This window comes from Delphinus delphis, chromosome 17 (assembly GCF_949987515.2).
Source record: "Delphinus delphis chromosome 17, mDelDel1.2, whole genome shotgun sequence".
Lineage (NCBI taxonomy): Eukaryota > Metazoa > Chordata > Mammalia > Artiodactyla > Delphinidae > Delphinus > Delphinus delphis.
In genome coordinates this window covers 79861209-79883650 of record NC_082699.1, presented here as the reverse complement: position 1 = coordinate 79883650, position 22442 = coordinate 79861209, and the positions used below count along the sequence as shown (strand labels likewise).

Below are 22442 nucleotides of genomic sequence, written 5' to 3'. Positions count from 1 at the left end.
GCCCAGGTGGCTACTGAAGAGCATACTTGGGACGCAAGTCCCCTGAAGTCTCCCAGGCCCCAAGGGTGCTTAGGACACCCCCTGCCTGCTGACCACTGGGCTGGGCCCTCTGAGCCCCACCCAGCCCTCAGCTGACTGGCCCTCCTTTTCCAACCAGAGTTTTTCAGGCACACACCCTCCCTCTGCCTTTCTCCTCTCTGCTCTTGCCCTCCCCACGCTGGTCCCCACTCCTCTGGGCTATTCCCACCAGGCTGCCCTTACATTCCCTGCTTGGGGACAAGAAAAGCTCAGAGGACAAGAGCCCCGAGCCAGGGCCCAGGGCTACTACTAAGAACACACCGCCATGGCCCTCTTGCTACTGACAGGTCCGTGGCTGTGTTAGCCCAGCCCCTGTCTGGCCGTGTGGCCTGAGCCCACTCCCAGCCGCCCTGTAGACTGCTAGGAGGTGCTGTCCCCTCACAAAGACCGTGACCCTTGAGTCAACAGCACCTCCAGCTGCCCAGCCAAGAGACCAGAAGCACCTCTGGGTGGCCTCCGCCTGCCTCTCTGCTTCCTCGCTGAGGTTGAGCGCTGCCCCTCCTCTCCCGGCCACCGCCCAGCCTTGCCTGCCCCTGAGCCCCAGGAACAGCTCCTGCAGCTCCTACTTTAGGCCAGCCTCTCCCTGGTTGAAATGCTATGCAGGGCTCCCCGCCGCCTGCAGGATGAAGGCCAAGTGGTTCAATACACGGACACTGGTGGGTTACTGCAGCAGGGCCCTGGGTCCCTGGGCCGTGTCCGGCCAAGCGAAGCCCTTTCCACCTGGAACCAGGTTCTCTCCACTCCGGTCAGTGTTGCCGCTTTCTCTAACAGCTAGTTCTCTGCTTCCTGTCCCACGTTCACTGCTGGCTGGACTCCCAGCATTCAGGGCAATGTTGACCACACTGCACTGGACACCCCGGGAGCTCTGAGGGCAGGGATCTTCGTCCCAGAGTCCTCTGCAAACCTGTATTCCCATCACACAATAGCTCAAATGGGTATATTGAGAAACTTAATTTATTTCCATGATGGGCGCTGAACGATCTGGAGCTGGAACCCCGTCTCCTGCCCCTTCCCCTCTGTCCCAGAGGAAGAGGGGCTTGGCCAGGAGGGCCAGCTGGGACCTGAACAGGCCCAGGGTGGCTCCTTGGCTTGAGGACCCATTCAGGCAGGACAGCAAGCAGACACTGGGCAGGGTCACTTGGGTGGCCGATATGCCAGCTTCCGGCTCTTCAGGACTGACCACTTATGCCGCTTCATGGCATAGACCAGGGGCAAAAGCAAGCCCATCATCATCAACATCTGGGGGGGGAGGCAGGCTCAGAGGAGGGAGGCAGGAAGGAGCCCAGCCCCTCCCCCAGGCCCACTGTGCCCCTCCGCCCAGCCCTCTCACCTTGAGCCCCATGCGTTTGCGATGGTCATGTTCTGGTTCAGATGTCCAGCGCAGGAAGGTACTCACGTCCTTGGCTACCTGGGACATGGTAGCTGGGGTGCCTGGACCAAGGACAAGTGGTACGAGCTGCCCGTGGGTGTCCCTGCCCAATTTGGGGTAGCCCAAAGAGCATCCTCCACCATGGGACAGAGACGGGTTCCTGCCCACAGCTTCAAAAGGGACGGGACCCACCCTACCACCAGCCAGCACACAGATGGCCTCAAGGCTGCCCATGAGCCTCCTCAGAAACACACAGTGTCCCAGCCAAGGAAGGTGCAGGCACTCTTGGGCCAAGAACACCAGGAGAGCATCCCTGGCAGTGGGGAAAGTAGGACCCAGCCTGCCCACCCCCAGCGTGGGGGCCTCTCACCGTCGTCAAACTCCAAGACTTCATTGTAGATGGGAGGCGCCATGCCAATGGCCTGGCCAGGAAAATAGGGATTGAAGTGGAGGCCTTCTCGCAGCGACACCCCAGTGGGTGGCTCACAGTAGCCCGTGAGTAGGGAGAAGACGTAGTCCTCACCACCGTGCCTGGGACCAGATTGGAGTCTCCTCAGCCCCTGGCATGAGGCAGCCCTTCCCGCCGTCCCCCGCCACACACACACCCGGCCACCGCAGGCCAGTACCTAGCTCGCACGACGTAGCTGAGGTCAGGGGGCAGTGCTCCGTTGTTGGCCGCTCGTGCAGCCTCAGGGTTGGGGTATGGTTTGGGGAAGTAGTCAGACAGCTTCCCCGGCCGCATGAACATCTCCCCGTTCTCGTTGGGGCCGTCCTCAACCTCCACCTGCCACCAAGAGCCCCATCACAACCCTGCTGTCCAGCACAGCAGGAGCCCCGATCTGTGGGTCCTCGGCATCCCCACGTCCCCACCTCCTCAGCCAGCGCCTTAGCTTCATCCTCTGTGTAGCACACGCCCACCAGGTGGCGGTAAGCCACGTAGTCCATGCTGTGGCAGGAGGAGCACACCTGCTTGTACACCTGGAAACCCCTCCGGATGCTAGAGACATAAAAAGGGTTAAGGGCGCCGAGGATTCCACCCCACCCGGCCCACCCAGAAATTCCCCCAGCCAGCCACACACCTGGTGTGGTCCAGGGAGGAGAGGAGGCCGCGGTGGGACCACGGATAGCTGGGGGGGTGCAACTCCAGGTCACTGGCACTCACCGCTGAATGCAGAGCCACAGCCAGCCCTGCACCCCCTGCCGCCAGCATGCCAAGCGCTGACAGAATCACTTTCCGGCCCCGGGACGGGCCAGACTTCGACGACAGGGACACTGCCTGCAAGAGTCCCGCTCAGCGCCTGCCAGAACACCACCCAGCCCTACCTGGGGATCTGACTCTCAGCGCCTACCTCTCCCAACTCAGGCACCCAGCACCGGCCACCTCCCGCGCCACTGCCCTCCCCACCCTCCCCGCTGCGGACCCCTCGACCGGAATTCGGCCCTGAGGGCGGGGGGGGGGGGGGTTGTGAGGCGTGTTCTTAGATCCTGCGCCAGGAATCGGGCCGAAGTGAGCAAGGGTGCTGGGGCAGGCCAAGGTCACAAGCAGCTGGCCGAGATCAGGCTGAGGTCACTTTAGGACGCGGGCCCAGTCTGGAAGGCCGGAGAGGGGAGCGGGCCTGGGCGCGCCCCCCGGGGAAGCGCCCAGTCCCGAGCCGGCAGCGAGCCCGCCCCGCCGCCCCCCACGCTCGGCACCAGGTGCCTGTGCTGCTCGGAGGGGTGGGAGCGCAGCCCTGCTCCCAAGGTCGGCAGGCAGCGGGGGTCCGGCCGGGGCGGGGGCCCGGGTGCGAAGGCTGCTCCCGCGCTGCCCGGCCCGCGCCCGGAGCCTCCCAGCGGTGACCTTCACCGGCCTGCGGGTCCGCGCGGCGGCCAGGGTTAAGACCAGCTCTCACCTGGGGTGTTCGCAGTGGGAGCTGCCCGGGCCGCGCACCGCTCAGCAGACCCCGGGACCGCGCGCCCGGCAGCCCCGCGCCCCGCGGGCCCAGCCCTAACCCGCGAAGCGAAGCCACCGCCGCTGCCGCCATATTGCCCCTCTTCAGCGCGGCCGCCGCTACCGTGGGCCTCTGCGGCGCCGAAAGAGCTTAAACGTCGCGAGAACCGGGGAGCGTGGGAGGGCGCGGGGCGGGGGCGAGGCGGGGCTCTGTCAGTCAGGGCCGGGCACCGCCTCGCCGCGCTACTCCGGTCGTCGTGGAAACCAGCGGTTGGGCGGGTCCTCGTTGCGTCTCTCTGTTGCCGTGACAACGCCCAACAACCCTGGTTTCCCTGATCCCGCCGCTGGTCTCCGGGGCTCAGCGGTGCTGCGCCCCCCACGCCCGGACGCCCCCAACCCGGAATCCACCGCTTTTCGAAGGCATCGCACGCTTTCGTCCAGCAACATTTCCAGACCTGGCGCAGTGGCAGAACACCCTCACTGCAAAGCACTGATATCACTTAACCAGTCAGGTGATCCCCTGGAAGGCCCCTCTCGCCGAGCCCACTCAACTTGCCCAGTGCTAGTAGCCTATTCCCCGAGGCTGTTGAAGGCAATTACTGGCAAGTGTTGTAGTTTCAAAGCTGTAATCTCCCTGAGGCAATGGAGAACAGCTGGGGCAAATAACAGACTAACCAAAAAGCTTAAAAGGAAGAACTGGGGAATACATTGTCCACAGGGGCGTTGAAAAGCCCTACAAATTTCCGGAATACCGTTGGTCAAAAACATAAGTAGGGCTGTGCATATACTCATGAAAGACCTGACCTTGAGTCTCTGTGCACAGGTGAAGCCTAAAGCAGAGTTGTAAACTGCCTGGCTGAATTCCGAGAGCATGTCCCACATACACACAGAGCCACTTGGGAACGACAGAGATTTATTGGTTCCAGACACTTAAGGAAATTTCTGTCCAATCATTTATCTGACCACTAAGCTAACCAGGTAGAGACTTCAGTGGCTACCCATGACAAATAATAGACTTGACAGAATTAGTTCAGAAAAGCCAATACACAAACACAACTACCATAGCAGCAACAGCAACAAAACCTGGAACCTGATTTCCAGAAATGCCACATTATATCATTGAAAATGTCTAGTTTTCAACAAAAAATTACGAGACATCCAAAGAAACAAGAAGGTCTGGCCTATAAATAGGGAAAAAAGAACCAATCAATAGAAACTATCTCTAGGGAATCTTAACTATTTAAATATGTTTGGGGGGATAAACTGGAAGATTGAGATTGACATATACATACTACTATGTATAAAATAGATAATTAATGAGGACTGAGGACCTACTGTATAGCACAGGGAACTCTACTCAATACTCTGTAATGACCTATACGGGAAAAGAATCTACAAAAGAGTGGATATGTGTATATGTATAACTGATTCACTTTGCTGTGCAGCAGAAGCTAACACAATATTGTAAATCAACTATACTCCAATAAAAATTAAAAAAATAATAAAAAATTTTAATAAAAAACAATTAAATTTAAAAATATGTTCAAAGAGCTAAAGGAAATCATTATGTCTAAAGAACTAGAGGAAAGTATGAGAATAATATCTCATCAAATAGAGAATGTCAGTAAAAAGAAATTATAAACAGGATCCAAATGGAAATTATGGAGTTGAAATGTACAATAATGGAATTGAAAGTTTTTACTTATGGGGTTCTACTGCAGATTTGAGCAGGTAGAAGAAAGAATTAGCAAACTTGAAGTTAGGTCGGTTGAGATTGTCTGGTCTGCAAAACAGAAAAAAAAAAATAGAAAAATTAACAGCGCCCCAGAGACCTGTGGGACACCATTAAGCATACCAACCTATACATAATTCTCAGGAGCAGAGGAGAAAGAGGGGCAAAAAGAATATTTGAAGAAATTGTGACTGAAAACTTTCCAAATTTGATGAAAAACATGGATCTACACATCCAGGAAGTTAAAAAACTCCAAGCAGGATGAAGTAAAAGAGGTCCACACCTGTACACATTATACATTGTTGAAAAGCAAAGAAAAGGAATCTTGAAAGCAGCAAGAGAGAAGTGACTCATCACATATAAGTGGTCCTCAATAAAATTAACAGAAGATTTCATACCAGAAACCATGGAGGCCAGAAGGTGGTGGTATGACATATTCCAAGTGCTGAAAGAACAAACTTGCCAACCGAGAATTCTATATCTGTCAAAATCATCTCTCACAACAAGGGGGTAGGGACTTCCTTGGTGGCACAGTGGTTAAGAATCTGCCTGCCAATCCAGGGGACATGGGTTCAAGCCCTGGTCCAGGAAGATCTCACTTGCCACGGGGCAACTAAGCCCATGCGCCACAACTAAGATCTCACAAGCTGTGTGGTGAGGCCAAAAAAAAAAAACAAAATCTATGGGTATAGACACAGAATATATGAGGTGGAATATGTGGCAATAAATTAAGAAGGGGTAAACAGCTATACAGGAGCAACATCTTTTAATACAGTTAAAATTAATGTAATTTTAATCTAAATCAGATTGTTACAAATTAAGATGTCAGTTGTAATCCCAAGGGTAACCACTAAGAAAATAACTCAAAAAATGTAGTCAAAGAAATAACAAAGGAATTAAAGTTGTTCACTGGAAAATAACACACACACACACACACACACACACACAAAGACAATAATGAAGAAATTGGGGGCAAAAAAGACATAAGACACATAGAGAGCAAATATCAAGATAGCAGGTATAAATTGTACTATATCATTAGTTACGTTAAATGTAAATGGATTAAAGTCTCCAGTTAAAGGGAAGAGATTGGCACAGTGGATTTTTCTTTTTAAAGTCATGGTCCAACTATATAATGCCTATAAGAAACACACTTTATATTCAAAGACACAAATAGAAAGTAAAATTTGGAAAAAAGGACACTTCATCAACAGTAACCAAAACAGAGCTGGAGGGGCTATAGTGATATCAGACAATATAAACTTTAAGACAAATGTTTATATTAGAGTTAAAGAAGGACATTTTATAATGAAAAAAGGATCCATTCATCAAGAAGAAATGACAGCTATAAAGATATATTTACCTAACACAGCCCCAAAATACATGAAGCAAAACTGGACAGAATTGAAAGGAGAAATAGAAAATTTAACATAACAGTTGGAGACTTCAGTACCCCACTTTCAGTAATGGATAGAACAGCTAGACAGAATATCAGCAGGGAAAGAGGAGACTTGAACAACACAATAAGCCAACTAGACGTAACGGGCAGCAATGAAACACTCCAACAACAGAAGAGTACATATTCTTCCCAAGTGCACATGGAATATTCTTCAGGATAGATCATATGTTAGGCAATAAAACAAGTCTCAATAAATTTAAGAGTAGTAAAAGCATACAAAGTTTGTTTGCTGACTACAACAGAATGAAATTAGAAATCAATAACAGAAGGAGAGTAGGGAAATTCACAAGTATGTGAAAATTAAATGACATACTCCTAAATAAACAATTAGTCAAAGAAGAAATAACAGGGAGGGACTTCCCTGGTGGCTCAGTGGTTTAGAATCTGCCTGCCGATGCAGAGGACACGGGTTCAATCCCTGGCCCGGGAAGATCCCACATGCTGCAGAGCAACTAAGCCCATGAGCCACAACTACTGAGGCTGCACTCCAGAGCCCGTGGGTCACAACTACTGAAGCCCATGCGTCTAGAGCCTGTGCTCTGCAACAAGGAAAGCCAAGGCAATGAGAAGCCGCGCACCACAGTGAAGAGTAGCTCCTGCTCACAACAACTAGAGAAAAGCCCGTGTGCAGCACCGAAGACCCAACACAGCCAAAAATAAAAATTAAATTAAAAAAAAATCACAGGGAAAATTAGAAAATACTCTGAGATGAATAAAAACAAAACCACAACATACTAAAACTTAGCACCGTCAAGAGAGCTGCTGAGGGAAATTTAGTGCTTTAAATTACTGTATTAAAAAAATAATAAGATCTTAAACAAATAACCTAACATTCTAACTTTAAAAACTACAAAAAGTAGACAGTCTAAACCCAAAGTAAGCAGAAGGAAGGAAATAATAAAGATTAGAGCAGAAACAATTGAAACAGAGAAGAGAAAAACAACAGAGAAAATAAACTAAAAGTTGATTCTTTAAAAAGATCAACGAAAATGACACACCTGTAGCTTGACTCACTAAGATTAAAAGAGAAGACTCAAATTGCTAAAATTAGAAATGAAAAAAGCGACATTACTACCAACCTTACTGAAATAAAAATGATTATAAGGTAACACCATAAATAATTTATGCCTCCAAATTAGATGACCTATATGAAATGGCCAGATTCCTGGAAAGATACAGACTGCCAAAACTGACTCAAGAAGAAGTAGAAAATCTAAATAGACCGATAACAACTAAAGAAACGGAACTAGTAATTAAACAACAACAACAACTTCCCAGAAAGAAAAGCCCAGGATGAGATGGCTTCACTGGTGAATTCTACCAAAATTAAGGAAGACTTAACTCCAATACTTCACAAACTCCTCCAAAAAATAGAAGATGAGGGAATACTTCCCAACTCATTATTTGAGATCAGTATTACCCTGACACTAAAACTAGACAACATATCATAGGAAAGAAAGCTACAGGCCAATATCCTATATGAATACAGATAGCAAAAATCCTCAACAAAATATTAGCAAACTCAACCCAATGCTTGAAAAATGCAGTACGTCTTTTTCCCAGTGGGATTTATCTCAGTAATGTAAAGATAAATCAATGTAAACATCAATCAATGTATAAAAAACGCTCAATATAACACATAATAGTAATAAAGGGGAAAGGACCACATTTGATCATTACAATAGACACAGAAAAAGCTTCTGAAAAAAAATCCAACACATTTTCGTGATGAAAACCTCAAAGAAACAGGAATACAGAGCAACTTCCTCAACCTGATAAAGGACATCTATGAAAACCTCATGGCTAATATACTCAATGGTGCAAGACTGAAAGCTTTCCTAGTAAGATTAGAGGGAAGAGAAGGATGTTCTTGCCACTTCTATTCAGCATTATATAGGAGGGTCTATCCAGGACAATTAGGCAGGAATATAAAATAAAAAGCATCTAAATTTGAAAGGAAGAAATGAAATTATATTTGCAGATAACATGAATTACATACAATTGACCCATGAACAACATGGGTTTGAACTGCGCAGGTCCACTTACACTCAGATTTTTTTGCTAAATACACACTACAGTACTACACCATCTGCAGTTGGTGGAATCTGAGGATTTGGAACTGCAGATACAGAGGGCTGACTGTAGAGTTATAGGTGGATTTTCAACTTTGCAGAGGGTCGGCGCCCCTAACCCCTGCATTGTTCAAGGGTCAACTGTGAAATCCTAAGGAACACAAAAACTATTGATATTAGAGGTAATGGATGAGTTCATCAAGTTTGACTGAAGATCAATATACAGAAATCAGTTGTGTTTCTATACACCAGCAATGAACAAACTGAAAATGAAATTAAGAAACTAATTATATTTACAATAGCATCAAAAAATTAAATACTTAGGGGACTTCCCTGGTGGCGCAGCTGTTAAGAATCTGCCTGCCAATGCAGGGGACACGGGTTCGACCCCTGGTCTGGGAAGATCCCACACACTGCGGAGCAACTAAGCCCGCAAGCCACAACTACTGAGTCCGCGTACCGCAACTACTATTTCACAGCTGACCCTCGAACAACGCAGGGGTTAGGGGCGCCCGACCCTCTGCAAAGTTGAAAATCCACCTATAACTCTAAAGTCAGCCCTCTATATCTGCAGTTCCGCGTGCTGCAACTACTGAACCCCGTGCACCTAGAGCCCGTGCTCCACAACAAGAGAAGCCAGAGCAATGAGCAGCCCATGCACCACAACAGAGTAGCCCCCACTCGCTACAAATAGAGAAAGCCTGTGCGCAGCAACGAAGACCCAATGCAGCCAAAAATAAATTAAAAGAAAAAATTAAATATTTAAGAATAAATTTAACAACCTTTGTACACTGAAAATTATAAAACATTACTGAAAGAAATTAAAGAAGACCTAAATAAATGTAAGGACATCCTGTGTTCACAGGTTGGAAGTCTTAATATTGCTAACATGTTAATACTTCCCATACTGAGTACAGTGATGAAATCTTGCACCCGCCCCTCTGTCTTGCCTGGGACACAAATGATCCCTTTGTCCAGTATATCCTGCCCATTAGTCACTTAGTAGCCATCTGGGTTATCAGATCATCTGTGGAGGCATCACAGTGTCTGTGTTCAAGTAAGTGACCCTTTTATTTTATTTATTTGTTTTTTCACATCTTTATTGGAGTATAATTGCTTTACAATGTTGTGTTAGTTTCTGCTGTATAACAAAGTGAATCAGTTCTATGCACACATATATCCCCATATCCCTTCCCCCTTGCATCTCCCTCCCACACTCCCTATCCCACCCCTCTAGGTGGTCACACAGCACCGAGCTGGTCTCCCTGTGCAATGGCTGCTTCCCACTGGCTAGCTGTTTTACATTTAGTGACCCTTATTTTACCTAAGAATGGCTTCAAAGTGCAAGAGTAGCGGTGCTTGCGATTCAGGTACACCAAAGAGAAGCCTTTAAGTGAAATGAAGTGCTTCCTTTAAGCGAAAAGGTGAAAGTCCTCAACTTAATAAGGAAAGGAGAAAAATTGTATGCTGAGGTTGCTAAGATCTACGCTAAGAACCAATCTTCTATCCGCGAAACTGTGAAGGAAAAAGAAATTCATGCTGGTTTCGCTGGTGCGCCTCAAAAACTGCAGAAGTTATGGCCGCAGTGCATGGTAGGAATCTGGTTACGATGGAAAAAGCATTAAGTTTGTGGGTGGAAGACACGAACAGAGAGGATTCAGTACTATCCAGGGTTTCAGGCATCCCCTGGGAGTCTTGGAACACAAGCCCCGAAGGTAAGGGGTACTACTGTACTGCATGAATCCATTCATGTCAAAGTCCAGATTCGGCAACTCTATAGCGGCAGAAAGTAGGTTAACGGTGCCAGGGGCTGAAAGGGGAGGGGGAAGTGGGGTACAGGGTTCCTTCTGGGGGGCAATAAAAATGTTCTGAAGAACAGGCAGGAGCTGGCCAGGCAGGCCTTGGAGACCAAGGTAAGGAGGTTTGATTTTATCCTGGAGGCGATAGGCATCCCCTGAAGAGAGACAAGGTGGACCGCAGGTCCAGGATTGGGTGAGGGCACCAGGCGAGGAGATGCACGCGGGGTGGGAGGTGTTCAGGTTGGGAAGAGATGACTTAAAGGTGACCATGGCACATCCAGGAGGCGGAGGTGACAGGACGTGGCCTCAGGACAGAGGCCTAGAGGAAAGACACGATCTGAGTGCAGGCATGAGGGTAGCTGGAGCCCGCAGGGGCGGCTCACAGAGAAAGGCCCCCAGGGCAGCCCTGGAGCCCCACCTTAAAGCCCCAGGTGGAATGGGGTGACTTCGCAAAGGGTCTGATAGAAGCACAGAGGAGACCTGGGACAGCCAGCCAATTGCAGGAGGACGTCTGCAGAGGGTCTGGTCGTGAGGAAGCTGCTGGGTGTCCTGAGGTGGGTCCCGCCTGGCTCAGGACCTCCCCAGTCTTGCACCCTAAACTGCCGGGCCCTCACCCCATATCATAAGACAGGAGCCCCCTGTGGAAGCCAAAAGGTCTGCCCCTGGACCTCCAGAAGGGCTCCCTCTGATTCTTCCCTTCTTTCATTCAAGAAATACGTAGGAATATTCCACCACGTCCCTGGCTCTGTGCTGGAAAAGAGGCAGGAAGAAAGACAAAGCCTGTGCCATAGAGCTGCTCTTCTGGGGCATGGGAGGCAAGCGACCAAGGAATGAGCACTTACTACCAACACAACAGACACACACACTTCTAGATGCACCCGGCTGCTCACCGCCTGAGAGCCCCATGTGAGCTGGGCTCAGCAATAGTCCCTCTTGAACTGGACTGAGATGGCAGAAAACTCCAATAACAACGACTTAAACACAGTAGAAGTTTGTTTCTTTCTTGCAAATGAAGCCCAGTTGAGCAACCCTGGGCAACGGCTAACCCCAGTTTAGCAAGGGCTTTGGAGGGTCAGGGAGCCCCTGCTCATCTCCACCCCCAGCCTGGGCTGGAGCTCACGTCCCAGACGTGCTTCCGGTTCCACGTGGCCCCGGGGAAGGAGAGAGAAGCGGCTCAGAGGGCCATCCTCTGAAGTCTCTGCAGGGAATTCACTCTTGAAGCTTCTGCGCAGGTCCTGTGGGCCACAGCAGCCACACGGCCACACCTAGCTGCACAGAGTCTGGCAGTGCGCCTGTGCCGTGACTAAGGAGAAGGGACGTGGGGGCCAGCGGCAAGCACCCTGAGTAAAGCCTGCGGGGCCTCATCCTCGCCCCCTGTACGTCTCATCTGTATCTTTACAGCCTGACGTTTTCTTTCGCTTTAAAATGTATTGCACAAGTGACATCAATGAAAAGCAGAGCAGAAATTCTGTTTCCCCAACATATCAGCTTCAAAACTCCCACGGCTCCCCTCCACCTCTCGTGTATGGGTAAGCCCAAAACAACTGATGATCGGACAGCTTTTCTCCTCACTTGTATGTCTCACGATGTAAGGTATTTTCATGATTTGCGTTTTAAGTGGCTGCCTAAGTCCAGTTGCAAATGACTGACTGGCGCCGAAGTGCAGGTAAAATGTGTGGAAGGGATTTTGCATCAGATGCCAGTCCACAAAGACAGAGACGACGGGAGACCACAGCAGAGCAGAGAGCTCTACGCGCCTTGGAAGATGGGAAGCCTACAGATCAGGCGGCGCCTGCCTTATCAGGGGAGATTTCCGAGAGAGGCCAGTCTGGAGGCACTGCTCGGGGTGCAGGGTGTGGGGCTGCAATCCTCCTCTAGCCTCAAAATGACTAGACGACAAGCAGATGGAAGCCGGGCTGCTAGTCACAGAGGGCCTCCAGCACCCTTGCCCCACCCCATCCCTCACACTCTGCACACACAGCACACGTGCCCTTTAGCAGTGAGAAGCCCCAAAGTGAACCTCTCCAGGTGCTGCGCCCCGCTGTGGAGTCAGGGACCCCCAGCTGTTGAGGGGGTCCCCCAGGAAGATGAGCCCCACCATAGAGGTGGGCCTGGGCGGGGGCCGGGGGCGAAGCTTCCTCCCTGAGACTTGCCAGGCTGCCCCATCCCAGGATGCGGTCCCGAAGGAAGGGAGGCTGGTCCTGGGCTGATGCTCCAGGCAGTGCATCTCTGTCTCCCTTCCAACTCTGAGGCCTGTAGGAGGTGGTACCGGTCTCGCTGCCTTGTGGGGCGCTGGCAGGGGCACCTTGGCCCTCCCGTGAGGTCTCTTAGCCTCATGTGGCCGTAACGTCACCAGAGGGCTACACTTTGCTTTCCTCCCCTCCCGAATGGACACTGGACACCCCAGTCCCTTTCAGGGTCTTGGTACAACCAGTGACCTCTCTGTGTACCAGCCCATCAGTGCCCCCCGCCAGCCCCCGGTGCTCAGGTGGTGCTGGGTGGGCACCCGGCCTGGGCTGGCCTGGCCCCCAGGAAGCCGGGCCAGGGGCGCCTCCTGCTCTACCCCAAGCCCACACGAGGCTCTGGCCTTGGCTGGGGCGCCATTCTCCTCCTCTGGAGGGAGCCAGCTCCAGCTCCTTTGACCTCTCAGCTCCAGCGCTGAAGACTGTGCTGTGTGGTCTCTGGGTGTCTCAGCTCCTGTCAGGCCTCCCAGCCCTGCCTGTCATGTTTCCTCTTGCACAGCACTGGGCCATGATGCGCAGAGACCTCCAAGGCCGGGAGAGTGCACCTGGGGCTGCGGCCAGGTCTGCCTGTGCCACTTCCACACCCCGAGCATCGACCCAAGGACCTCTTCCCAAGGTTGGTGCAGCTGGGGCCCTCCCTCTCGCCATCAGTAAGTGGACCAGAAGGGGCTGAGCAGGGTGTCTAACCCTGCAGGCAAAGCCTCTTGCTACAGGCCCCGGGGCCCCACGTACACGGCAGACAGTGTGACCAGGAGCCCGAAGGGCAGCTAAGCAGAACTGTTTATTTCCCAGGAAGGGAAGAGCGTGGGGCGCGTGGGGGATTCCCACCTGCCTTCAGCGCTTCCAGAAGAGAACATTCCAGAAGAGGAGCCAGCAGGGGAAGAGGCCCAGCGCCAGCAGCGGGAAGAGCAGGGCGCCATAGGTGTGGTGCGCCAGCACGCCCTGAGCCAGCACGGCCAGGAAGAGCCGCCAGCCCTCGGCCAGGGAGAGCGGCGCCTCCTGCAGCTGCCGCCACAGGAACAGGCCGCCCAGGAGCGTAGCTGCTGGGCTTGTCAGCACCAGCAGGGCAGCACAGAGTGGCCTGCGTGGAGAGGCAAGGTCAAGGGGGCTCTGGTGGGGGAGGAGGAGTGACGCGTGAGGGGGAGTCTGCGGCGAGGGGCAGAGGCCCCGGAGGTGGGGGGCACGTCGTGGCGGGCTTTGTGGTGGGGACTGACCAGCACATACCGGGGCCCGGAGGGCTTGGTGAGTGCAGCGCCGGGCACCATGGTGGCAGCCAGCAGAAAGCCCAGGGAGAAGTTGGTGAGGGTGATGCAGGCCAGCTGTAGTGCCAGGTAGATCAGGGCCACCAGCTTCAGCGCCATCCAGCTCCTGTCTGGGGCCTGTGTGCTCAGCACCCTGCAAGGCAAGGGGTTCAGGGGCAGCCGCCTGCGTGTCCAGGGTGCACCCTGCCCGCGCCCATCCAGCCCAGCTCCTCACCAGTGGGTGCTGTGTGGAAGGGCCAGGCCAGCTGCATAGACGGCCAGCAGCGTCAGCACCACGGCCTCTGCCTCGGCCACGGGGAAGTGCTGGGCAGCCACGTGCTGACCCAGCACCGGGAGGACGTAGAGGGCCAGGCCCACAGCCTGGGAGATCAGCAAGGGTGCCACGAGCGAGGCCAGCCCCACGCGCTGCAGGGCACACGGGCACTTGGAGACAGATCCCGGGCCGGGGCGTCCCGAGGAGCCTCACCATCCCGCCACCAGCTGAGACTGAGTGGCAGCAGTAACCACCACCCGGGACCCCAACAGCAGGAGTGGGGGGCCATCACCTGTGCTGCAGGGAGGGGAGGACTGGACCCAGGGGTCCCCCCAGCCTCCTCAGGACCCACTCCAGCCTCATGCAGCTGCATCCACAGTTCCAGAGCGTGGCTGAGTCAAGGACCCTGACAAGGGGTGTGATGGGCTCTGCCCAGTGGGGGACCCAGGGCTCACTCCCACTCCCCCACCCCAAGGTTGGAGAGCTCTCCCCAGCCTAGAGTGGGGGGACCTGAGGCTGGCCACAAACGGACAGCGGGAAGCAGAGGATATCTTGAGACCAAGGACCAGGAGCAAAAAGCCGGCGGCAGGCATGTAGAGGCCGATGGAGACGAAGCGGGAGAGTGCGGGGAGCAGGTAGAAGAAGAAGGACTGGTGCAGGCGCTCCAGGAGGTGGTTGAGTTTGCGGAACATGCCCTCCAGAGCCCTGCCGGGCGTGGGCTGGGGTCACGGCTGGCCAGACACCCCCGGGCACCCACTACCCCGCCCCGAGTACGCAAAGGGCAGACCAGAAGGCTCACTCACTTGCCGACCGCCACCAGGTCATACTTATACTGGCGGAAGCTGTTGACGCCACGGAGAGTTAGAGCCTCCACGCGGTAGCGCAGGAAGAGGCCGTGGGCGCCGTGGGGGTGGCCAGAGGCCTGCTGCAGAGCCATGAGCAGCAGCGTTTGCACACCCTGCAGCGGCCCGTCCGCTGACGTCCAGTCCTGGGGCTGCAGCTTAGACAGCGTGAGACAAAGTCAGATAAAGCCTGCACAAAGGCCCCGTGCTCCCCAGGCAGGTGGCCCTACCTTGCCCTGCAGCGTGCACAGGAGCCCCCCTTTCTGGCAGAAGGTCTGGAAGAGGTTGAGCAGGTCCAGGTTGGGCAGCTGTCCGTTGAGTCCCTCCACAGCCACGTCGAGGCTAGTGACCACATCACTGCTCAGCTCCAGGGCCACGGCTGCCTGGATGGCCCCAGCCCGACCCTGCAGAGGGGATGACTGCATACCTGTAGAAGCAGGTGAATGAGCTGCCAGTAAGGGGCTGGTGAGGACAGTGGCCCTGTGGGGGCCAGGGCAGGGCAAGAACACCCACCAGTGACATTGACGTCGTGGTAGGCTTCAAGCCAAGCCTCAGAGCCCAGAAGGTCGTGTTCTGTCACCAGGAAGATGATGTCTTTGGCCCAGTAAATCTGCCCTAAAGACCAAAAGCAGGGTCAGCAGGGCCTGAGGCGGTGGCCAAACCCTCCCTTGCCAGCGGTAGCCCCCGAGCCTCACCCCGGAAGTGCGCAGCAAGTGCTAGCGTCAGCCCCACAGCCTGGCTGTTGGTAGACTCAGGGCCACAGGGCACGGTGAGCACCAGGGACTCAGTGCTGGCAGCGCGCGGTGCCCGAAGGATGCCATACACGTTGATGCCCGACACCATCTGCATGCGGTATTGGGGAAGCCTCAGCACGGCCCCACTCTAGATGGCCGAAACCCCTCCCCTTTAGCCCTAGAATGCCCACCAGTGCCTTCTCTGGCCCCAAGACATCCCCCCCGCCCCCAATGAGCTTCCCGGCCCCAAGGCCACCCCCTCAAGGTGCTTTTTGGTCGCAGGCACACCCCCCTCCCACCCTCCCACGCCCCGCCCCGCCCCCCCAGTACATAGCGCTCGTGAGTCTCATCTGGAAAGGGCAGTTTCCGGGAGAAACTCTGCGTGTAGACCTCCAGCCCCACTGACCGCATCGTCCGCTCCAGCCAAGCCACTGGCAGAGCCCTGGAAACACCAAGAGAGCTTCTGAGCAGAGCTCTCTGGCCTTGACTGGCATTGCTTCCCCCATACCCACGGCTCTGCCGCTCACCCCGACTTCCTGCGGTGGGCAGCGAAGTCCCGGGCAAAGCTTCGGGCACGCTCTCCGCCCGCAAACTGCTCCTCCACCATGGTGGAGCCCATGGCGTTCTCCGACATGTAAGTGCGCTGGGTCAGCGGCGGGAAAGCCAGCGCCAGGAACCAGGCGATGCCCGCCACGTAGCTCAGCACGCTGCGGGGAGAGAGACGGAGGGACCACCGGAGCGTTAGCGGGCCCTGGCACCCCGGCCCGCAGCCTCTACCTCTGCACTGGGGGTGGAGGGACCATGTCTGCGGGACCTGGATCCAGAGTCCCGGTACCCGGGACGCCGGACGGGAGAGCTGAGCCCCAGGCCTCAGGCCCCGAGTGATGCCGGCGAGCGGGAGGAGACCGGCACGCGCTGCCGGAGGGGTCCGCGCCCCCCGCCCTCACCAGAGCGGCGCGTTGAGGCGCAGCACGAGGCGGGCAAGCGCGCGCCGGCGCACCGGGTCCGACAGGAGGCCCATCGCAGGGCCGGGCGGCTCCGGGACCGCGCTCCCGCTGTCAGGTACGGCCGCCGGCCGGGCACGCCTCTCCTGTCAGACCCTGGGCTGCACGCCGGCCCCCACTTCCGGTCCCGACGGCCCTCACGCCGCTGCGCCTGCGCCGTCCCCCTAGTCACCCCCGCCCCCCGCCCCGCCGCCGCGCATGCCCAGAGCAGAGCCGCTGTGGAGGGAGCGGGACCCGGGTCCGGGTTTCCCCGCCTGCGGAGAGCGTCCTCCAGACAGGCCGAGGGCATTGTGCAACGCTGGAGGGTAGTGAAGACGACGGGCCACTCGAGAAAGCTCGGCTCAAAGGGGAATCAGAGTAGGATGATGAGTAGGGCAGGTGGGAGGAAATCCGGAAGCGGCGACCAGAGCATAGACGCCGGAAGATTTCCGAAGGTGCTGCCACTGGCAATGACAGGTCTGAATGCCGTGGTGGGAAGGGAGGGGGCTTCCGTGAACTGAGAGACCAAGGCATTGGCGGACCCTTTCCTATGGATGTCGGTCACCAAAAACAGCCGAGTGGAATCACAGCGTGTGCCCAGAACCAAGGTCATTGGGGTCAGATGGCCACAGGGAGGAGGATGCGTGATACTACTGGCCAAAGGGGTGTCAAAGGAGCTGGGGTGTGTTAAGTAGAAAGTGGGGCGCACCCCTGTCCAGGCCAGGAGGTGCCTGGGATATTGGAGGAGAAGTAGCCCCTGGGTAGGCTGCAGGGGGCTCGGGCAGGTCTGAGGGCAAGAGGTGGGAGAAGGGGAGTCTGAAGAGGGAGAGGCAGTGGTGGGGCAGCAGGGAGTGTCTGTGTCTGACTGAGAAAGGATCAGAGCTGAGAAGACTCCAGGCTAGATCATGTGTCTTGTACTTTTGGAGCCCAAGGTAAGTAGCAGGACAGGCCCAAGGGATTCCTAGGGGGAAAGAGAGCATTCGGTCTAAGCCGTAATCCAGAGGATGTGGGATATGGGCCCCTACAGCACCACGGGGGATGCCACAGCCAGCTGAGTACTCCCTCAGCACTTGTGCTCAGGGCCCTGGAGGTGCCGGGGTGAGAATGGCAGACTCCACGGTCTCAGGGCTTGGCTCATTATACCAGGCCATGTCTCACTGCCCAGCTGCCTTGACCCCTTCCTGGCCCAAGCTGCTGTCCTCATCCAGGGACATCCCCTCCTTCTTCAGGCTTTGACTCCTGAGGCTGCAAGGGGTACGCAGTTCATGTGTGGGGGAGCATCCTTAGTCAGCCCTGGAGCCAGCACCAGGCCAGGCCTTGAGGGCATGGGAGTGCTGCAGGGAGAGATCAAAGGACAGTGCAGTGTGCGTGGGTTTTATTCTGGCCCTGGGTGGCCACGTGCTCAGTCCCCCAGCAAGATAGAGGCCTCCTGGACGTGCTGCCGGACCACACGGTCCAGTAGGGTATGTACATCTCGGGCGGCCTGGGTAGCAGCCTCTAGCACCTGCTCCAGCTGGTCCTCGTGCAGCCTGGCATCCATCTCAAGCAGTGCAATCTGGCCTGAGGACGGGAGCAGGGCCAGGGCCAGCTGGGGGCCGCCAGCTGCTTCCTCCACGTGGCTGAGGTCTGCCAGGGCTGTCCCATCCACAAAGCCAGCTGAGCAGGCACACACAAAGTCCCGCATGGGTATCCCTGCATCCAACACTGCCAGCGTGGCTGCATTCACACAAGCCGCGTAGGTGCCACCATCTGCCTGCAGCACCTGCAGGGACGCCCCCCAGTGGCATCAGTCCATTAGGCCGCTGACCCCATCCCCACCCCCCCCACACACACACCCTCCTGCTCTCTCCCCTCCCTGGGTTGAGGGCTGCTGTCTGCTCACCTGCACATAGATATCAATCTGGGAGCGTGGATGAAGCTGTGTAAGGACAGCTGCCTCGAAGGTTTGACGCAGCTGCAGGCCCATCTCGCAGGATTTACGGTCCCCGTGTGGCCGCCGCTTGCGCTCACCTGTGCTGAAGGTCGCAGAACTGTACTGACAGTTCACCAGGGCCCTGTCAGGCAGGGCTCGTGCCCGGGAGCCCCGGATCTGGGGGAGGGTTGGGGGAGGACACGTGAGCCAGGCCCACTCCTCCCAGCTCACACTACTCCTTCCTCTGGCTCTTGCCCTGAGCCTTGGCCTCCCTCCCTCCCTCCCGTCCCTCTATCTGCAGCGTCTCAACAAGCAACTACTTTACCTCCAAAACATAGCCTGGGGGAGGGCCACTGGACCAGTCTCCATGCTACCATCACCTCTGGATCTCACCTCTCTCCTAACAGGCCTCCCTGTTTCCACCCTTGACTCATCTTCTCCCAACCCACTCTCTGTTTGTATCAGAGTCTGTTTACAAATGTCAAGTCTGATTCTGCCTTCTCTAGGCAATACATGTACTACTTACCTTTAAAGGCTTCCCACCACGTATGAGACAAAAATCCTAAATCTTTTCCCTGTTCTACAAATCCCTCAATCTCATTTGGAAATACTCCCCACCCTCCCCACCATCAGCCTTTCTGATCTGCAGGCGTGTCATGCTTACTCTTCCACCCCTCTGGCCTTACGCCTCCAGCGCTGGAGTGGCAATATACCCAGGCGGCTTTATTTACAGTCCCTGTCCTCACGTAGTTTGTTCCAGTGGGGAGACAAACGGTGAGAAATACGTTAAATTGATGTCTGAGGAGGCGGGTGCAGAAAAGCAGGAAGTGTGTGAACGTAGGGGAGGGAATCTGACAGGTGAGTAAGGTGATCTGGGAAGGTGTCACCGGAGGGTGACGTCGGAGTAGAGCTGAGTGGTGAGGGAGCGAGTGAGTGGCAGCGCACCTGGCGGGTTTAGGAATAGCAAAGAGGAGTGGAGGGTGCAGGGGACAGTGGCCGATGAGAAAGGCAGGGACCATCGTGCATCACACTGTTAGGACTCTGGCCGCGGCCCCACACGGAGGCGCGCGCCGGCCTCACCTCCCGAGCCTCTGCGCAGCCTGGCGGCCCCGCGCACCCCACAATTGCCGCCGCCGGATTTCTCTGCCCGCCCCGGAGGAAGCCCGGCTCGCGCGCCCACTCGCCTCGTGAGGCCCGTAGACCACCGCTAACGCCTTGGTGTTTCCCTGCTCGATGTAGGCCGAGCCGTCGGCCTGCGCGAATACACCCATCCGCGCCTGGATCTTACGCAGCTCCCCGGCGCGCCGCCCGTCCACCCGGTAGCCCTGGTCCGACAGAAGCTCCAGCCCCGCCATGCCGCCCGGCCGCTAGCCCCGTTTCCGCTCTCTGGAGAACTACAGTTCCCGGCGGTCCGGATGCCCCACTTCCGACCTCCGGGGTCCTACGGTTTCCGGAGCGCCGCCTCCCATTTCCGGTTCCGGAGAACGACGGTTCTCCCAGGGTTCCCGGCGGCGCCGCTTTCCGCACTTCCGGTCCGCGGGGAGGTTGGGGTACGGCTGTTTGGGATGGCTGTCCCGTGGCTGCTAGGGGTGGAGACCCGCTGGGCGTGGAATCCCCACGTCGTTTCCCCCCGGGTTTGTCGTGGGGGCGGTTCCCACGACCCTCGGGGCCTATCCGCCTTGGTCGCCGCCGGCGCGCGCCTTCTCCCGGGCCCAGAGTCCCGGGCCTCCCACTGCGCCCGCGACCCGCCGGCCCTGCCGCGCCTCCGCCTCTCCCTCTCCCTCTGCGGCCGAGCCCCGCTCGGACCCCGCGCAGCCGGTGCGCCTCTGCTTCTCTTTGACGCCAGGCGTCTTCCTCGAGGTTCGCGGGTGAGAGCCGCGACTGCTGGAATGATAGCATCGTTTTGTCTGACGGCTTCTGTTCTTCCGCGCTCGTAAATGCATTCGTTTTCCCAAGCTGAGACACATTCTCTGTTCTCTTGTTTTTTACCGTTTAGTTTTAACAATTGTCCATAAAAAAAAAAAAACCACGTAGTTTATATTGTACATACACGTGGTTCTTTTTAGAGCAGTTTTAATTTTCCATGTTGCCACGTGGTTCCATGTTTCCATGTTCCATGTTTCCATGTGGTTCTTCACTCCGTACGACCCCACGCCCCCCAGCATCTGCCGTAGCTTAAATACTGGTTTTATGATTTTCTCCGCACACATAATTACATACAAGTCACAACAAATATGTGCAGTTGTAACGTACAGACATATAGGGGCTTTTGGAACTCTGCTTATTTTTTTAAATGGGATCATTTCGTACACACTTTTCTGTTTCTCACTAAAAAGTACGTAGTGAAATCTGTCCAGATAATCCTGTGGAACTCTAATTTTTTGCTTGATACTCATGGGGTGGATGTACCAGAATTTACCCATCTACTGCCCCACTGTGGGCAGTGGGTGTGTGTCCAGGGGCTTGGGAGATGGAACCCCAGGGTAGGGACTAACTGGGTGAAGGCTGTAAGTGTGAGTTACATTTTCCCTCCTTTCCCACCAAGAAAAAGTTACAGTTTTTACATAATCCTCGCCAACCTGCAGAGTGTTACTGACATGCTGTAATCACTCATGCATTTCTTTGCCTGATGTAGTCCAACATCTTGTGTCGGTCAAGTCCCCTGGAACTGTTGAGGGGTCTACAGAAGGGAGAAATGAGATGCTTTTCTCCCTAGCTGCCTCCTGTTTCCAGGTACCTCTGTTTCTCGGTGGTCAAGGTTATTACCATCAGGGAGTTCATCCCCCTCGCTACCGCCCCCCATTCCCACCAGCTGCATTATTCAGCCCCTCTGCAGTGCTTAGGAAGCCAGATCGCATTCTTCAGACTTGAACGTGGAAGGATGAACCAGCAGGGTTACAACACTCACCAAGAGGAGGTGGCATTCACAGGGGCCTAGGAAGGGGCACAGGCCTGTGTCCCAGCACCACCTGCACGTAGTGTCTTTCAGGTCCTCTCATGCTCCCCCATTACATCCAGCTCCCACGTGCAATAAAATGGGCCTCCTTTTTCCATTTGGGAGTGAAGAGATCCTCACCCTTTCCAGAAGGGAATTGTATGGGGTTGTGTGTCTGTCTGACTCTTGATGCATGGCCTTAGTGCCTTCAAATAACAAAAAATAAATATATTATTGAGGTAGGAGGTAGATGGGCCCCTGGGCTGAGCAGCTGGAATTTGTCAAGCTGAGTAAATTGGAGTTTGTCTTCCCCTGACATTTTCAAGGAAAAAGTTAATGGCAGGAGCAGAGAGGAGTTGAGCTCGGCTGGAGTAAAGAGGTAAGATGACCACATCTATCATTCTTGAGGTCAAGGAGACCTCCCCAACTGCCCATGCACAGAAAGACTCTTCAGGGGTCAAAAAGGGAGGGGTCACTATCCCATAATAGGTGCTGTCAATCTCCTAAAGACCCTCATGCTGGAATCCATCTTGGCTAAAAGATGCATGCATATGTCGGGGAGGGCCCTGGTCCAGTCAGTTGTGGGAAATGAAGCAAGATGGTTGGCCAGAGGAAAAGAAAGACCTGGAAAAACTGCCCCTATAGAAATGATTTAACTGCCTCTTAGGTGTGCTCATTAGGGAGGACACCCACACATCTTCTTCCCTGGGTGTGTAACTTTGCTTTGCTTCTCTCTTAAACAAACTGCTTCTCTGTGCACTCTCCCACACGTGCTGTGCTTCTAATAAACTCTGTGTCTGTTTTATAGCCTTAGTCTATTTATCTATTTATTTATTTATTTG

At 54.7% G+C, this 22442-nt stretch overlaps 3 protein-coding genes across 4 annotated transcripts; all 3 read right to left on the bottom strand.

Annotated features, from left to right (window-relative positions):
- Positions 1-1014: 1014 nt before the first annotated feature.
- On the bottom strand, positions 1015-3512 carry CYC1 (cytochrome c1). Its single transcript, XM_059995416.1, has 7 exons — positions 3337-3512; positions 2527-2723; positions 2318-2444; positions 2074-2231; positions 1818-1978; positions 1409-1509; positions 1015-1317 (listed from the first exon to the last, which is right to left on the bottom strand). Exons 1-7 carry the CDS (start codon positions 3466-3468, stop codon positions 1213-1215), a joined length of 981 nt encoding a protein of 326 aa, XP_059851399.1. The 5' UTR covers positions 3469-3512; the 3' UTR covers positions 1015-1212.
- A 9921-nt stretch (positions 3513-13433) lies between these two features.
- GPAA1 (glycosylphosphatidylinositol anchor attachment 1) lies at positions 13434-16902 on the bottom strand. Of its 2 annotated transcripts, none has more exons than XM_059995331.1 (12): positions 16718-16902; positions 16298-16477; positions 16101-16212; positions 15732-15879; positions 15550-15651; positions 15267-15463; positions 14998-15194; positions 14746-14899; positions 14487-14582; positions 14156-14346; positions 13894-14074; positions 13434-13760 (listed from the first exon to the last, which is right to left on the bottom strand). In XM_059995331.1, exons 1-12 carry the CDS (start codon positions 16789-16791, stop codon positions 13461-13463), a joined length of 1932 nt encoding a protein of 643 aa, XP_059851314.1. In that variant the 5' UTR covers positions 16792-16902; the 3' UTR covers positions 13434-13460. The 2 variants fall into 2 exon arrangements, with proteins under 2 accessions (XP_059851314.1, XP_059851315.1); XM_059995332.1 differs by having other exon boundaries at positions 13904-14074.
- Positions 16903-17038: 136 nt separating this feature from the next.
- On the bottom strand, positions 17039-20614 carry EXOSC4 (exosome component 4). The gene is made up of 3 exons (XM_059995426.1): positions 19850-20614; positions 18636-18842; positions 17039-18515 (listed from the first exon to the last, which is right to left on the bottom strand). The coding sequence occupies exons 1-3, from the start codon at positions 20018-20020 to the stop codon at positions 18156-18158; spliced, it is 738 nt and encodes a 245-aa protein (XP_059851409.1). The 5' UTR covers positions 20021-20614; the 3' UTR covers positions 17039-18155.
- Positions 20615-22442: the final 1828 nt, after the last annotated feature.

Bases quoted from the DNA above. Each gene is read 5' to 3' on its own strand.
- CYC1 (XM_059995416.1), bottom strand. From the start codon at position 3,468: ATGGCGGCAGCGGCGGTGGCTTCGCTTCGCGGGTTAGGGCTGGGCCCG. The intron at 2,724-3,336 runs GTGAGAGCTGGT...GGACTCTTGCAG, and splicing joins TCCCACTGCGAACACCCCAG to GCAGTGTCCCTGTCGTCGAA. The intron at 2,445-2,526 runs GTGTGTGGCTGG...TTATGTCTCTAG, and splicing joins TCCTCCCTGGACCACACCAG to CATCCGGAGGGGTTTCCAGG.
- GPAA1 (XM_059995331.1), bottom strand. From the start codon at position 16,791: ATGGGCCTCCTGTCGGACCCGGTGCGCCGGCGCGCGCTTGCCCGCCTC. The intron at 16,213-16,297 runs GTGAGCGGCAGA...TGGTGTTTCCAG, and splicing joins GCCCACCGCAGGAAGTCGGG to GGCTCTGCCAGTGGCTTGGC. The intron at 15,652-15,731 runs GTGAGGCTCGGG...TTTGGTCTTTAG, and splicing joins ACTTGCTGCGCACTTCCGGG to GGCAGATTTACTGGGCCAAA.
- EXOSC4 (XM_059995426.1), bottom strand. From the start codon at position 20,020: ATGGCGGGGCTGGAGCTTCTGTCGGACCAGGGCTACCGGGTGGACGGG. The intron at 18,843-19,849 runs GCGAGTGGGCGC...ACCCTCCCCCAG, and splicing joins TGGTCTACGGGCCTCACGAG to ATCCGGGGCTCCCGGGCACG. The intron at 18,516-18,635 runs GTGAGCAGACAG...GCGTCCCTGCAG, and splicing joins AGATTGATATCTATGTGCAG to GTGCTGCAGGCAGATGGTGG.